Genomic DNA, 16,699 nt, shown 5'->3' with positions numbered 1-16,699 from the left:
ACCAAGAAATCCCATTAGCCTCCGTAGCGTAGCTCTGAACAGCTTGCAGCTCTACTCCGCCGTTCTAAAAATAGCTTGCACCGACAAATAAAGGTAACGAACCTACTGCTATGACTATATGGGATTATGGCAATGAGCCAATTTGCCAAAATGTTGAACTATCCCTTTAATACATATATAAATATAACTATCTATATCTATACATATGTAAAATAAGGAAAAAAAAACAAAACCAAAAAAATAGATAATTGTTCAATGTTTTACAGACAAGAAATAAAGCAAGGGGAGGTAATTGCAGAGATGAACCTGATAGTGTTAGTTACGTCTATACAGAGGATAATCATGTCACATAATTAGGCATAAAGCATCCAGAGAACTGTTTTCGTCCATATTTGTTTACATTTTGCTTTCGTAATTAGCAGTTTCTGATCAGAACTGTTGCTGGATTATTTCAATACTAAAAAAAAGGTAAGATGATGATGCTCAAGCAAGTCTGGAGTTACAATGAGCGTTTTCGTTTCCTCTGATTAATTATTGTGAACATCTATTTGCAGTGGACCTCACAAATAAGGAGATCCCGGAGTCGTACCTTGTCGTTGATGGTGGGGCAGACCTGGATCAACAGGAAGCGGTAGGTGACCACGGGGAGGATGCACAGAGTGGAGGTGAGGAAGATGGTCAGCCAGACGTTCGGCTGGTTCAGAGAGTTTCTGGCGGTTCCTGCACAACAAACACCAAATATTACATACAGACGCAAAGATCAAAGATTTAAAGGGACAATAACTGTAAAGACACTTCCAATGCCGTCCTTAAAGGGATAGTTCAACATTTTGGCAAATTCTCCTATCACCATAATCCCTATAGTCATAGCAGTAGGTTCATTACCTTTAATTATCGGTGCATGTTGTTTTCCGTGGGGCAGAGACGTGAGCTGCTCAGTGAACACAATGGAGGTGAATGGTACATAGTCCCCTGTCCCTCATCAAACTCATCAAATACACAATCCAACAACTCCAAAACGCTCTGGTGGACAAGTTGTGACCTGCACATTCACCAGACTATGAAATAAACATGTAACATTACAAGACAGAGTTGTAGTTCGCAAGTAGTTCAGAGTATTTGCTTCATGTGTCGTAATGTTACATAATTATACATGATTATTTCATAGCGTGGTGAATGTGCAGGTCACAGCTTTTTGGAGTTGTTGGATTGTGTATTTGTACCTGTACTAGAGATGCGCGGTTTGCGGACACAACCGCGGAGTCCGCGGATAAACCGCGGGTCGGGCGGGTGACATGACGAAAAAATATATTTTAATTAGATTCGGGCGGGTGGCGGTTGAACCAATTAGGAAAAATATATACATATAGTTAAATATTGTTACCCACATACGAAAAACGAGCAGCACTCTTTGAAACAGTCAAATTTTCATCAGGCACTGCAGTAATTGCCCACTGATGTCTGTGCATGAGAGATGGCAACACCTTATTCATTTTGTGAGGAACGCACTCCTGATCTGAGGGCATTGGCAACAGTCAACACTTTCTTCATGGAAATGACAATACAGTGGAAACAGCTTATAGTGATCACGGATAGGCTATAGTAGCCTAATCAAACGCTTTATATGGATCTCAAAAGGCTTGGGACGGAATCATTTCTATACAAATGCTGTTTAAATAATTCGTTATAGTGATGAAGAAACCCGCTTATAGTGTTCAGTTTTGGTCATTTTATGGATGAAAGCATGCGCAAAAACAATTTCAAAACTACGTGCATCATATTCATTTTATTTTCGGCGGTGTCCCTTTGACGTGCACTGCTGCAGCAGCCTGCACATGTTGCTGCGCTGTGTTGTTGTGCTGTGCGTCACCTGGCTGCTGAGCCACATGGCTGTCGGTCCGGCGCAACTCATTATCACTGGCTGTTTGTGTTGTCTGTCAAAACGTGGATGAATGAAACCTATCGACCGCGGACGTCAGGAATAGATTTTCGGCTTTTGGCTCGTTCCGTTCATCTCCGCATAGCGCTCTGTTCCCGTTATAGAGAGAGAGAGAGTGAGAGAGAGAGGCGCGCTCTGCATGACAGCAGCGCGCGGTAGAAGTGAAACTCATAAGGCCAGACCCCCCTCATCCATATTAGATATTGGCCTACAACAACGGGCGGATGGCGGGCGGGTGTGGTTTTGAAAAAACGTTGGTTCGGGTGGATGGCGGGTGGATGTCGACTTTTGTGATGCGGTTGCGGATGAAATAATTGCCTATCCGCGCATCTCTAACCTGTACCGTTTGCCAACGTAGCTCTGAGCAGCTCACGTCTCTGCTCCGCTGATCTAAAAACAACAAGCACCGGCAATTAAAGGTAATGAACCTATTCCTAAAACTATAGGGATTATGACAATTGGCTAATTTGCCAAAATGTTGAACTATCCCTTTAATGTCAGCCTTTTCAAACCTCACTTACAACAAATCTTGTTACCAAATTAACTTCTCAAATGCACCAGTGCGTGGTTTCAGTGCAGGTGATTATATGCTCAAGAGGCAGAGGATCAGACTGTCCAAAAAAGGGTTTGCTTGTCCTCGTGCAAACACGCCACTGATCAGAGCCGTCTCTGTTGCCTGTGTTAGTTGTGGCGCAGATATTTTGCTTGTGCAAACGCACCACATGCAAATGCAACCATCATTTCTCGAAAGTGAGTTCACGTTCGAGAGTGAACATTCACCGCTCACTCACCTATGAAAGGAAACGCTGACGGCAGCATGAGAAACATGCCGTTACTGTACATGGTGAACGTCACAGCAAAGTACATGGTCAGGCTGCCGAGGACGAAGAAGGCGTTGACCGACGTCCAGTACGACATCTCCAACCCCAACTACACACACACACACACACACACAAGAGAGAGAAAACAACTCTTTTTATTCCAGACCTCATGAATGACAGGAGACAGGATCACACAGACGAAACGGTTTCTGGTACCTGGATGCTGACGGCGAACAGCAGACAGGTCTGGGTCAGCAGGGCGAAGGACTGGTAGTCGGCGATGTCCTTGCCATCGTCCCTCACCGTGTCGTGCATGGCAGCGTAGGGGATGAAGAAGAGCACCAGGGAGCTGTAGCAGCTGTGGAAGGCACACTTGAAGAAGGCCGTCTTGCTGAAGTACAGGTTCAGCTGGCCGGGCACGTAGAGCTGAGGATACTGGAAACTGTACTTGCAGTTCACATCCTGACCAGCAGGTGGAGACAAAGGCATTAGCTTTCTGTTTCTTTCTTTCTTTTTTCCTGAAACACCATCAGATTTATGTTATAATAAAACACCCCGAACTCTGAATATGTATCTATAAAAGGTGATAATGTTAATGGAACAAATTTACTAAAGTGTTATAATCTTAACATTCATCACACAAGCTTTTTGAACCACTCTTTAAAGTGGTTTTTTTGTCAAAGAAGTGGATACAATCAGCAGTCACCCCTAGGTCAAACGTCTCTGCAGAAGACATGTGTTTTATGGCTCTGGCTCTGATCAGAAATTGTGTTAACGTCCAGGTAAAAACACTAGTTTCTGTGCTGTGGCATCTTTGAGAGCACTTTAAACATGGCAGACAAACCTCTTCTCATTTTAAACCAGACACACGACAGCTACACTGAGCTTAGAGAAAGAAAGGGTGAGCTGCAACCTCAGAATAAAGTTTAAAAAGCACACAGCCACTGATTTACAGACGCTCCTTCAAAGCAGCTAACTTTACTTTTTACTCTTCTTTACCTGCATGTGGTGACTTTGCTTTGTTCCCTGCACTTGTTCCCCATGTTTAAAAAGCACTTTCATCACCCTCATACGCTCTGATTTCCAGTGTAAAAAGTGTTGTGTTATATACAGTATATTAGTTACCTGGTCAAAGAGACTCATTCCCAGCACAGGTAAAGCTGTGTAAACCAGATTGTAAAGTGTTATGAACCACTCGTCGTACACCGTCTGAAAAGCAAAGTCAAAAGAACAGAGGATAAAGTATTAATAACTGTTAATCCATCATTTATTCATGAAAAGTTGATCATTTCCACTATCATCACCTGAACTGCTGCTCTGTTTATTTTTTGTTTTGTTTTGCTTGTTTTTTTGCTGCTCTGTTTATTTTGTGTGCTTCTCATTCAGATTCAGCTTTATTTGTCCTTTATAAGGAAACTTGTTTTCACCCCCCGTACGCAACACACAACCTCAAGATACATAAATACATACATTACATCACCCACCCATACACATTAAACAGGAACACACATTAAGGACGCAATCTATTTTAACCTTTTTAGTATTCATTAACATTTTTCATTTATTAAATCATGCTCTTTGAGTTGTGTGTCCTTCTCTAATTTTGTTTTGAAGGCCCATTGTCATATTTGCTGTTACTGTATGTACTTAATAAATAAATAAATAAATAAAGGAAAAGATATGCAAGTAGCGTTTCTCAAAAAGTCTTTTCCACATATCCTAAATAGCCCCACCACACCCTCTTCAGTGGCTCACCTGTGCAGAGAAGCCGCAGAAGAAGGCGTACCAGAAGTGCACGAAGGTGAAGGTGAAGTTCTTGTAGAAGAAGTAGCGCAGGAACTTGCACATGCGCAGGTAGGACCAGCGGCCGTGCACCAGCAGGAGGTGCTGCAGGAAGCGGAACTGGGCGAAGGAGAAGTCGCTGGACAGCACAGCCTGCATGCCCTCCTGGCCCGAGATCCCCACGCCGATGTGAGCCGCTGGGTGGACAGAGACATCGGAGTCAGTCTTTTGTTGTCTCTGATACCCGACCACCTCACCAGATCCTCACTGTGTTGATATTGTTACAGCTAACACATCAGCAGCACACACTCTGCAACATTAGCCTTTATTCAGAGCTGTGTTTCTGCTGCTAAGATCAGATAAAAAGAACAAATCCTGATATTATAAGGCCAGACAAGGCGAGGCAATGTTATTTGTGTAGCCCATTTTTACAAAGAGTTTGTCTCAAAGGGTTTTGCACAGCATCATAACAACTTCCTCTGCCCTTATACCCTCACATCCACTGAAGAAAACTCCCAAGAAAACCCTTTAAACAGGGAAAACACAGGAGAAACCTCAGGCTGAGCAACAGAGGAGGGATCCCTCAACCAGGATGAGCAGACAGATGTTGTATACAGACAAGAAAAACAGTTTACAACATGGAAAAAAGGACTCTGAAAAGCAAATATTTGAAAAAAAGATTAAGATCAAAATAAATATCAGTTACCCTATTGACAAATGACTAATCTATAACTGGCTCATTGTTTCAGCTCTTGTCACTTTACCAAAGACTTTTTTAATGGAAACTAAAGCTACAGAGGAGATCACAGTGGCATCTCTTTTAAAGTAGCACTATTGCAAATTCCAATACTTTGTTCGGTCACTAGATGGGGTCGGTGGTGCAGCGTATCAGATAAACATCCTCATCCTCTTTACATAGCTTGCCGTTCAGGAGGTGGGGCTAAGTGCCGGGCCGGCTTGCCTCATAACAAAAAGGAATTCTGCATTTGCTCCACAGGCACTACACCATTGGCTATATTTCGTGTACAGATAGTTATGGCTCCCCTGGACCTATTTATTGCATATTTCAGTTTTCTTTATTGCTATTACTGCTGTATTTGCGATAGTGCTACTTTAAAAAAGAAGACTTTGTTGGAAGCCACAAATAAATCATGTGATAACTGAAAAAACATTTCTCTTTTCATGTGCTTATGGCTGAGCTCTTTTTAAGAACTTTAAACTTCATCTATTTTCTTTTCTTCTACTTTTTCCCTTCTTCTTTGGTCTTGCTTTTAACTCTATGTTTAATGTATGTTTAATGTTTACATTTTTTTTTAATTGTTTGTTTTTCATGCTGTTTTATGCTGTTCTTTTGAAATGTTTTGTCTTTATGTAAAGCACATTAAGTTGCCTTGGTATGAAATGCGCTACTGTATATAAATAAAGATGCCTTGCCTTGCCTAAAATGTTAAAAACCTTTGCTATAGTTTATAAAACAAAGAATATGCTAAACCAGAAGTCATTATACACGCTTTATTGTTCTCTGCTACTTCCATATATGACCTATTGTGTCAAGATGGGGTAACACATATAAAACCAACACTCATCCTATTTTTAAGTTGCAAAAGAGAGCTATAAGAATTATAAATCGATCAAACTTTACAGAACCAACTAATGTACTCTTTGTCAATTTAAACAGCCTTGGATTTTATGATTTAGTGGAATTTAAAACGGTACAAATAATGTATAAAGTGCACAGTAATGTCATTTGAAATCAGAGAGATTTGGTATGAATTGAGGAAATCAGGTGTTTTCAAAGAAACGCAAAACAAGAACTAATATTAAACAGCGATGTGTTGGGGTGGGGGGTGGGGTATATGCTAATTGAATAAACTAAACTAAACTGAAACTGAACTGAAAGAAGGAACATTATCATCATTATCATCATCATCCATCTCCTGCCGTCACCTTTGATCATGCTGACGTCGTTGGCTCCGTCTCCGATGGCCAGCGTGACGGCCTGCTTGTACTTCTTGACCAGCTCCACCACCTGAGCCTTCTGCAGCGGCGTCACCCTGCAGCAGATCACCGCTTTACACATGCACGCCGTCCTCAGGAACTCCAGCTCCATGCTGTGCTCCAGGGCGTAGGCCTGAGGGAGGGAAAGAAAAAAAAAAAACAGAAAGTGATGACAGGAAGAAATTACATAACGGCTGGAAAATAATACTGCAGCGTTCATGAGCGCAGATGCAGATGGTGCTAAAATAAAAGTAGGAGGTAATAAACATGATAGAGGCTCAGCAGCAGACAGGCAGTAAAACTTTATGAGCACAGATGAATTGAGGGTATATTTCTTCGGTCCTACCAGACTGTGTCCGTTGATGACCAGGCCGTACTCTCCGTTCACCACCTCGTCTGCGAGCGCTTTCACACCTTTACCCAGAGTCCTCGCCGGCAGGAACGCTGAATCCACCGCATCTGGTTTCATGCAGGTTCTGGCATTTCTGTTCCACAAAAAAAATAAATAAATAAATAAATAGTTTCATGATCAGCCTGTGAGGAAGACTAGTCGCTTACATTCAGTCTGAATTAAAACTGCATTTTTCTGCGACCTCGCCCTGACCTCAGCTCCGCCCTGACGTCCTCCGGTGAGTTGCCGGAGACGATGAAGACCTCGTTCATCTCCTCTCGCAGTAAGTTGCATGAGTAACCGATGTTTTCTGCCGTTTCTGTGACACAAATAAACAACATCATCAGTAAGGAAAAAATAACCACAGAAATGAAATGCATCAGAAATATAAAGGTCATCTTAAAGAAGAGAAAATAGCAGATAGTGGTTCTGCACAGTGTTCATCCCAGAATCAGAAACTTCATTCACAGAAAGTATTATAAACTGACAGGAAATTACACTTGTGTCATTGTATTTCAATCATATAAACTCGTATATAAACTGTTGTAATGTTACATAATTATACATGATTATTTCATAGCATGGTGAATGTGCAGGTCACAACTTGTCCACCAGAGTGTTTTGGAGTTGTTGGATTGTGTATTTGAGTTTGATGAGGGAAACCAAGAAATCCCATGAGCCTCCGTAGCGTAGCTCTGAGCAGCTCGCAGCTCTGCTCCGCTGTTCTAAAAATAGCTTGCACCGACAATTAAAGGTAACGAACCTACTGCTATGACTATAGGGATTACTTTAATATTCTCAATAAATGTGAAACAAAGATGGCTGACTCTCATCTCATCCTGTCTGAAGTTGTGCTACCTACCTTGCTTGTCTCCGGTCAGAACCCAGATGTTGATGTCGGCCTTGGACAGCAGCTCGATGGTCTGAGGTACTCCGTCCTGTAGCTTGTCTTCTATGGCTGTGGCTCCGAGCAGCTGGACACACGTTCACACGAATCATTAACACACATTTGACGGTTCAAACAAACAAAGATCCAGTTTTACAGAAGGAGCTTCACAGTAATAACATGAGTCGTACCAGCAGGTCCTTCTCGATCTCCTCGTACAGCTCGTCCAGTTTGCCCTCCCGGTCGTCCATAGTGGTGCTGGCCTCGTGGTGGCGCTGTCGCCACTGGTTGAAATACTCTTCATCTAGATCCTTATAGGCCAGCACCAGCGTCCGCAGACCCTCTCCTGCAAACTCCTGCAGACCAGCATGAACAGTGTCACACGGGCAAAACACTACACACACATATAAACACAGCAAACCAAAACCTAATAATCTATTAAGACGTAAACACAAGTCACAGTCGTGTATAAAGTTTGTGATCTACGGAATAAACTCCGAGAGTCACACACACAACCAGAGGATGAGCTGTTTATAACTTAACAAGACATGAGAGAGAAATAAACTGAGAGGAGATAAACAGAGGGATAAATAAAAGGATGGCAGTATGGGAACGAAGAGGAGAAGGAGAGAGAAAGGGGATAACACAAACATGATAGTTAGTATTAGAAACACCGCTACCAATTAACAGAGGATTAATGGCAGCTACTCTGATCATCAAATAATCACTGGAGTCACTTCTTAGACCAAAATATCAAACACTTCCTGTTTCTAGCTTCTCAAATTCACACAGTAAACTGATCGTCTTTGGATTTTGAACCATAAATCAGACTAAACCAGGTTTTTTAAAGACAAAACAATGAAACAATTAACTTAAAAAATGATTTGAAATTAAAATAATGTGTTGTATTTGTCAACATTTCTAATGTTTAGGTTATTGGCTGGATCATGTGGAGGATGAGCTGTAAATCTATGGAGAAAACAGTATCTAACAGTAAAGTACAAAAACAATATGAAGCTCTCAGAGACAGTGTGAGGACCACGTCTCAAAAATTTTTTCCTTTTTTTTCTTCTCTCTACTCATTGAAAACCTACAATATGTGCACACGGTCAAATGTCCCTTACATTCAGGTGCTCTGTAGTGACGTCCATCAGTTTGTTGCAGGACTGATGCAGCCTCTCGTAGATGATTGTGTCTGCACCTTTACAGTAGAGAGAGAGCTTCCCCTCTGGACTCCGAACTGCAAACACACACATAAAAAAGAAATGCATTTTATTTCCATGACAATAAAACAAAGAATAACCTTGTTTATGACCGAAAAAATGTGAAATCACAACATTACTTACCGATGACTGACATCCTCTTGCGGACGTTGTTGAAGTCGAGGATGGCCAACAGTTCGTAGCTGCGCTGCTCTCCCATTTCCACGATGCAGACGCTGTCCGGTGTTCGTGAGCGGAAGACAAAGCCGAAGTTTCTGGCTGCTGTGACCAACGCTCCCTCGTCTGGAGACTGGGCCTGGTAGAAAAGCTCACCTGCAGGAGGAGAAAAGGTCATTCATGGTCTGATTTTCACTTCTGTTTTCTTAAAGAAGACATTTTCTTATTTCATTTATTTTTCCAGGACGCACAATCGCTGAAACTCTGATGTAAAATCTCCAAATTCTTTAGAAACACTGACCTTCTTTCTTCTCCTCGGCCATGACGGTGTGGCAGAGGGCCAGCAGTCTGAAGAAGGCATGCACCTCGGGGTTCTCCAGCTTCACCGCCTCCACCAGGGCGTGGTCATAGAACATGAAGCGAGCATCGGCCAGAGGGTTGAAGGAGAAGTCCACCCTGTCTGTGTGCTGGAGATGCAATAAAAAAATAAAAAACAACCCAATGTCACTGTTTCCACCTCGTTAGACTCGTTCACTGTGGGTTTATTAGATTTTAAATGGTGAGATGATGATGATCCACCTGATTTCGTCCAAGGAAAAAACAAGTCATCTAAACTTGATGTAATCCACAGTGAAATAACTGTAACACTTGTAACAATACAAAAATAGTTTTCATGGAAATCCCTGCAGTGTTGTAGAGATTCACACACGATAAGGAGAGGCTGTTGTAATCGTAAAGGAAGTTGTGGTTGTACCCTCGAGGGTGTTTCCACCACATTGTTCAAAACTCAAATCAGCTTGATGCTGCTTGCTCTGGATACCTGGTGCTGCTTTTTTTCCTCTGCAGATAACAAAAGTGATCATAATGTCATCTTCAAAGTGACACAGAGACGAGCGATCAAAGATACTGACTGACGGTATATCAAACTTCAGATGAACAAAGTGTGGTTTTGCAGGTTGCTAAAAACGTAGATAGATAGCCTTTACTGTCCCATAGGGAAATTAGTTTTCACTATCTGTCATCACATAAACTAAGCTAATAGAAGTGTATGTTACATATTAAGATAACGTAACATAACCCAGTTTACAAATTCATGTGTAGACTAGATAAAATTATTTGTACTTTTTTGGTATTTATTTTTAGTAATCTGTGTCTTTTTGTTTTGTATTGTACTTTCTTTCTAATGGATCATGACACTGCAATAAAGATATGAATGAATAAACAAGAGGTGTGCACTTGTTTGACCATTTAAAAGTGTGTTGTATTAGATTCAAAAATAGAGTATATCAGGAACTATCTGCAACCTTTGCCCGATGGAAAACCAACAAAAAGGTGCTAAGTCAAGCTGAGCTGATTCCAGGCAGTGGATCATAGTTTTATCCTCCGATGAGGGCACCATGGCAACCAGTCACTCACATGGGTGGCTGTGTAAACAACCCTAAATTTGCTGTTTTGGATTGAGGAGTTTTTGTTTTTTTTACATAACCACATTCCAACTCACCTCAGTAATCTCTAGTCTTTGGCCGGCGTAGTCGCACACATCTCCTGCAAAGGGGAGGAAAGTGATGAGTGAACCTCGTTCCAAAAGGTTAAAAATACAAAACAGAGAGAGAATGAGGTATAATGAAACCCAGATTGTTCCTGATATACGTATATATATCTTCTTACGATCGCTGAAGTACCTTTAGCAAACAGTTAAGATAAAAAAAACCAGGGAGGACCTAGGATTATTCCCTGTGGAACTCCTCACAAAGAGAAAATGAGCCCAAATAGTGAGTTTGCAATCAAACGGAAGATAATTTAGTTTTCCCTTTTACATTTTAGAACCATTAACCACATTTCTCAACTTTTTGGAGATGTACTGGACTTGAGACAGCAGAATCACAGAGATTTTACAGACACTGTCAGTTCACTGTCAGTCTGTGTCACCAAGTCTTACCGTAGGATTTGCCGTTGATGGAGCACTTGTTGAAAATCATGATGTTCTGAGTGAGCGTCCCAGTTTTGTCACTGAAGACATACTTGATCTGGCCCAGCTCCTCGTTCAGGGTGGTGGTCCGTGCCTCGGCTGGGGTGTCATTGCGAGAGTAGTACATGTTCCTGTCCCACTCGATGTAGAAACTGTTCCCCAGCCGGATGATCTCAACACTGACACAACGAAGAAAAGTACAATCATGTTTTTTTTAATAGAGTCTGAAGACTTCCCACTGCTCTCACTGGATGTTTCATATCATTTCCATGTTTTTACCTGACATAGAGAGAGATGGGCACCACCGTATTGAGGATGATGACGTAGGACCAGAATGTGAGGAAGGCAGAGAAAGCAGCGTTGTTGCCGTCCTGCCTCGGCAGGAAGACCGTGAACTGGGAGCCTTCGTTCACCTCCCAGATCCCATTTCCTATCGCCAGGATGGTGCACATGAAGGCCAGAACACCAAAGATCTGTAGGGCGATGACGGAGAGACACAGATGGAGGTCAAGCTAAGTAAACACATCCACCCATCCATGAAGACAGATAACTGCACAATGTTAAAACTTTTTTTGTAAATGCCTCAAGGGTGAAAACAGTAATCCTGAGTAATCAATCATCTCATAACTGAAGGCAGGAAACAGGAACCTGCTCTTTCAACACTGCAACAGACAAAACTGGGATTTCTTTTATTTATAAATGAATATGAATGTGGAGTAATATAGAAATGAATGGGAACTTCCTTAAAGCAGCAATCTTCAGTTTTTATGCTGCCATATCAGTCCCATTCTTGTGAATGTGATATCTCAGTAACACCCTGACAGAGCTTCTTCATATTTGGCAAAAACATTCAACAGACTGATTTCATCTATCAATAATTCCAGATAAATTAATGCATTAGGAACCTGTTAGCATATAATAGTCATTATTCAATGTAAGCAACAGTCTGGGCTTTTTTAAAATTATTATTCAATCTCAGTTAACACTGAAAATTAAAGGCATTTCAACAAAAACTCTGTTGCCCATTTTAATTTCTTGAAAAATAAGTTATTTTTACAACATTCATGAAATAACGTACAAGGTCCGTGCATGCATTAATGCATTTTAAAACCATTTTGTTTAGTTTTCAAAGCTTCAACAGCTTTGCACTTGAGAAATGACGTGAGAATGGACAGATTTTATTCATCTAATTTCAACATAACCTGACAAAGGTCCAAGGGACTGAAACGTTGTGCTTCTGTTTTCATTAAAACGATAATGCAAGTTAAGACAGTGTGCGGGAGCCGTTTTTGATCTCATTTGAATTTCAAAATAATAAAGTGGTAGAAATCTTAAGATCAGTTTATACAGACAAAACGTGGCGGACTCACACAGAGGACGAGGACATTCATCAGACGGTCTATACTGGTCCTCTTGAACGTGCTCTTCCCACAGTTCTGCATCAGCTTCGTCTCTGGACCTAAAAAAAAAAAGAAGATAGTAAATCCTCACATCATTTCCTCTAGATACAGGTAACCAGAAGAACAAGGTCATGACACCCTGACCCCTCCCCCTACCTCCAAACAGCACCAGTCCGAAGCACCAATCGGTGTTCCTCAGCGTGCAGCCTCGCAGCAGGATCTTCTCGTTGTCCAGCGGGTATTTCTGACCGGCGTACGTTAGTGTTCCTGTGAAGCGGTCGAGCCGGTTGTTGGGGGGCTCACAGCGTACCTCGCCTAGAGGGAGAGAACAACAAAACCCACTATCAAACCCCTTCTGCATTTATGGGATTGCATTTCCATTGTTTTTTGGTTGTTTTTGCACTTTTTACCGTTGAAATCTGCCAGTTTTTCAATATTGTCTCCGAGGTCTCCAGTCACCGGCAGGGCCTGTCTCACCTTCAGGTTAGTTTCTCTGAGGAAGAAGAGGAGAGATAAAGAACAGGAGAGACAGATGGAAGAGAAAATGACAGGGATGAGGAGGATCAGGGGATGAGGATGAGGGAAGGATGAAGAAAAGCAGAACCAGATGACCACAAAAGGGCAGGAGAGTGAGTGAGCAGGGTAAAAAGTAAGAACACCTGTTGCGGCTTTGGCTCCGAGTTAAACAAGTGCACAAACTTCTATTTTCTTTTATACATACAAATGGGATGAGCTTCAAAAAACATGCTTTTTTAAAAATATGAAGATGTATAAAGTATGTCTGTGAAATATCTGTGTATCCGGTTTAATGCGAGTGAATCTCAGTGAGACTGTCCGTTTGAATTAAAGATTTAATTGTAATTTTATACATAAAGAAGGGACTGACCCGTCCAGCTCTGCTGTCTCGATGTACACCAGGTTGAGTGGTTCGCTGCTGGAGAGCAGCAGCAGGTCGGCCTGAAACCACACAGAGATGCATATGAGGAGCAAATATGAATCAATGATCAATAACAAAGGCAATGACACAAATACAGTGAGCTGCGACAATAGTAAAACAGCATTTCTTGTTTATTAAACTTTCTATCAAAACATCTCTTCAGTAACTTCACACCAGTTGAAAATAGAGGAGATTTTGTGATTGTGCACCTTTTATTATCAGGGTCCTGGTTTGACATAGCATATAAGACTTTTTATTGATTCACTTATGGGAAATTCACTTGCAACAGTAGCAGAGAAGTACACGACCAGGGAAGAAAGTAAGACATTCACTGTTCAAATATATGTAAACAAATAATATGTACTGTTATGTACAAGATTATTCAAATCAGAAAAAAAAACTATATTGTTCAGAAATATTGCGCAGTGTGGGTCGCATGAATACAAGTAAATGAACAGCTTGTATGTACTGAACAATGTAAAATATACAAAAATAAATTATGCGGTAGAAAAAAATTTGGGTGAGTTAATGGTGTGAAACGGAGAAAAGTGACTTGTGCAAAGGTGGCAGATTGGTAGAGCAGTCCAGAGTACAGGTCATTACTGGGTCAGGCTTAAAAATACACACAGACACACGTAATGAGGTAAAAAAGTTACCACAAACTCTATGGTGGAGGTTTGGAAAAACAAACACACAGTGAAACCACAGAAGAACCAACACAAGCAAAAGGAAGTGTAAATAAGATGCTATGAGTGGAAAAAAATGTGCTGAGTAATAGAGAGGAATATGGAATAATGTTTTGTATTATTAACTCACAGTGACAAACTGGTTGTTTTCCAGTTTGATGATGTCTCCCACCTGGACGTCCATCCATTTCTCGCTGCGTAGTCTGAGAACAGGAAACGGGCCGGTGAGTGGATGTTTGGACGAAGGCATCATAAATAACCACCAACACCAAGGTCAGTCTCATACCGGTCACTTCTCCTTCACCGCGTGTTCCTGCCAGTTTCCTGTATTATCCTTCTCTGTGTTCGTCGGCCAACAACAACAAGACGTTTGAACAACCTGGCCGATACACAAACTTTGTGGAGTGTTTTCCGTTTTTTATGATCCGGTTCATGTCGGTGCTTCAGACATGAGCAGGAGACACTGTTTACTTTACCCTCTGACAAGCTGACACTCTGTATGTGAACTAATGATCATGACAATGGGTTTACATGTCTGTCAAAACGCTTGGAGGAATGAATCTCTTTATAAACAGGCTGTTTTGGTGTCAGAGAAATTAATGTATTTTCTGCAACGTTATCTGATGAAGATCTGAGGATGAAGACGTTGTGTTTAAAGTCTCATATTGTATAAAGTGAAACGTCCAAGTTGTTTAATTATAGGTAATATTGTAGCCTAGTTTCTATATATGTAAATACTTTGTAAGTGTCAAAACCTCAATCCACAGACAGAGATGAACACAGTCTTCTTTAAATTTTTTGTAAATGATTTTTGGACTATCTGTTTTTAAAACGGTTTTAAAAAGTACTTAATTTTTTTTTAACTCACCAAATATGCCTCTTAATCCTTTGAATGAATGTTGAGTTCAAAATGTATTTCTAATTGTAAAGGTCATGTTTACCTCTCAGGCTTTGCTGGAAATAGAAGCTGCTTCATTCAGTGATTAAACTTTTTTTTTTAATGTAGGTTTAAGTTGTTTTTTAAAAACTTGAATTAAATATGAATGGTGTTTGTCAGAATCAGAATCTCTTTATTGTTCATTGCTTAACACAACGAAATTGGGGCAGCAGCTTTTGATTCAGTGCAGTTTAAAAAGTATAGGTTGGGGCCCCGTATATAGAGGCTATAGTCCCCGTATCGAATCCCGACTCGGGTAGTTCTTTGCTGCATGTCATTCCCCCTCTCTCTCTCCCTATTTCCTGTCTATCTCCACTAAACTATCAATTAAAGGCAAAAATGCCCCCAAAATATACTTTTAAAAAAAAAGGATAGGTTAAACACAAAGCAACCAAGAACGACAAGCAAACAAAAAACAACAAGGACAATTATGTAAAAACAGTGTAAAAAATGTTCGTTTGTTTGCTCTCCAGGTGCTACAGTACACATGACCAATCAGTCTCTCCTCACATATTTACTGTTGTGTGGTCAACAGGAAGACAACAGCTGCTTCCTGCTGTGCCCTAAACATCAGACACAGAGCTGCTTTTCTCAACAACTAGCGAGAGAGAGAGAGAGAGAGAGCGCAATCAGTGGAAAAGACAAACACTACAGGGGAAGTAAATATTTTCATCCAGGGCAGCGTCCTCATTATTTTGTCTGCTGCAACATGATTGAGTAACTGTACGGGCAAAGCAAATATACAAAGGTTCCTAATAAAGTGCTCAGTGAGCATCTGTTATATTATTAGCTGTTTCTGCAGCAGATTTCCATACTGTATATGGTGAAATGGAGAGGTAGACTAAATAAAACCACACCTTTCACCTTTGTGTTCATTTCTGTTTATACAGTAGATCGGCCCACAGGACATGTTTTTTTTTTTTTTTTTACTCTTTACTTAATGTATATTTTGATTGTATTCGACATTCCTGTATTTCGACTGGTGTGTTTATTCTCTGTGTTTTCAATAAGCTCCACTCTCTCTCCGGCGCAGCCTCAGGAAGCAGCTGCAGGACGGCGCTCGCTGCTTGTTGTGTATCCTGTTGACCTGACGTCTGCTATTCAGAATATGAGAGGTATGTTTCATTTGTACGTAGGTTATGAAGGAAGCGCTATATAACGAATACTGTCCTCTGTGATAAACACTCACCTGTACAGAGCCACAAAACACACAGACACCTGTATGAAGCTGCCTGGCGCTTCACACACAAGCTCAAGCTCATGATCACAATGCCGTGCGTGTGCAAACATAGAAACTTACTTTCTGTCAATAAGGACTTCAGCCTTTCTGTTGTTGACATGATTGTCGCTCCTGTGGCGGTTCTGATAAAGATGACACACACACACACACACACACAGACAAAGGCAGCGTGAGTCACAGGAAACTAGATCATCGATAACTTCTGGGAAAAGAATCGGTTGCCACTAAAAGCTTGTGTTATGAATTCTCTGTCGACAGGGTAACAATGTAGGAGAGAAGATATTCAGCTGACATTGACCTCATCCCCTCCTTCCTCCGAGTCTCCAGTCTGTCA

At 41.2% G+C, this 16,699-nt stretch overlaps 1 protein-coding gene across 1 annotated transcript in view; it reads right to left on the bottom strand.

Annotated features, from left to right (window-relative positions):
* LOC146981006 (phospholipid-transporting ATPase ID-like) overlaps positions 1–16,699 on the bottom strand; it is a 42,818-nt gene that overhangs the window by 1,795 nt on the left and 24,324 nt on the right. Inside the window, exons 6-27 of the mRNA XM_085785918.1 lie at positions 16,426–16,487; positions 14,319–14,391; positions 13,452–13,522; positions 12,976–13,058; positions 12,722–12,880; positions 12,536–12,624; positions 11,445–11,638; positions 11,136–11,344; positions 10,698–10,741; positions 9,498–9,663; positions 9,164–9,352; positions 8,942–9,057; positions 8,009–8,173; positions 7,794–7,905; positions 7,145–7,250; positions 6,887–7,025; positions 6,490–6,673; positions 4,516–4,739; positions 3,886–3,969; positions 2,977–3,222; positions 2,731–2,869; positions 590–720 (exon numbers count right to left, since the gene is read on the bottom strand). Of these exons, the coding sequence (XP_085642044.1) occupies positions 590–720; positions 2,731–2,869; positions 2,977–3,222; positions 3,886–3,969; positions 4,516–4,739; positions 6,490–6,673; positions 6,887–7,025; positions 7,145–7,250; positions 7,794–7,905; positions 8,009–8,173; positions 8,942–9,057; positions 9,164–9,352; positions 9,498–9,663; positions 10,698–10,741; positions 11,136–11,344; positions 11,445–11,638; positions 12,536–12,624; positions 12,722–12,880; positions 12,976–13,058; positions 13,452–13,522; positions 14,319–14,391; positions 16,426–16,487 (2,985 nt within the window). The remainder of the gene's footprint in view (positions 1–589; positions 721–2,730; positions 2,870–2,976; positions 3,223–3,885; positions 3,970–4,515; positions 4,740–6,489; positions 6,674–6,886; positions 7,026–7,144; positions 7,251–7,793; positions 7,906–8,008; positions 8,174–8,941; positions 9,058–9,163; positions 9,353–9,497; positions 9,664–10,697; positions 10,742–11,135; positions 11,345–11,444; positions 11,639–12,535; positions 12,625–12,721; positions 12,881–12,975; positions 13,059–13,451; positions 13,523–14,318; positions 14,392–16,425; positions 16,488–16,699) is intronic.

Source organism: Trachurus japonicus, chromosome 9 (assembly GCF_045865225.1).
Source record: "Trachurus japonicus isolate A0001 chromosome 9, Traja_1.0".
Taxonomy (NCBI): Eukaryota; Metazoa; Chordata; class Actinopteri; order Carangiformes; family Carangidae; genus Trachurus; species Trachurus japonicus.
This window is presented reverse-complemented; position numbering and strand designations above follow the sequence as displayed.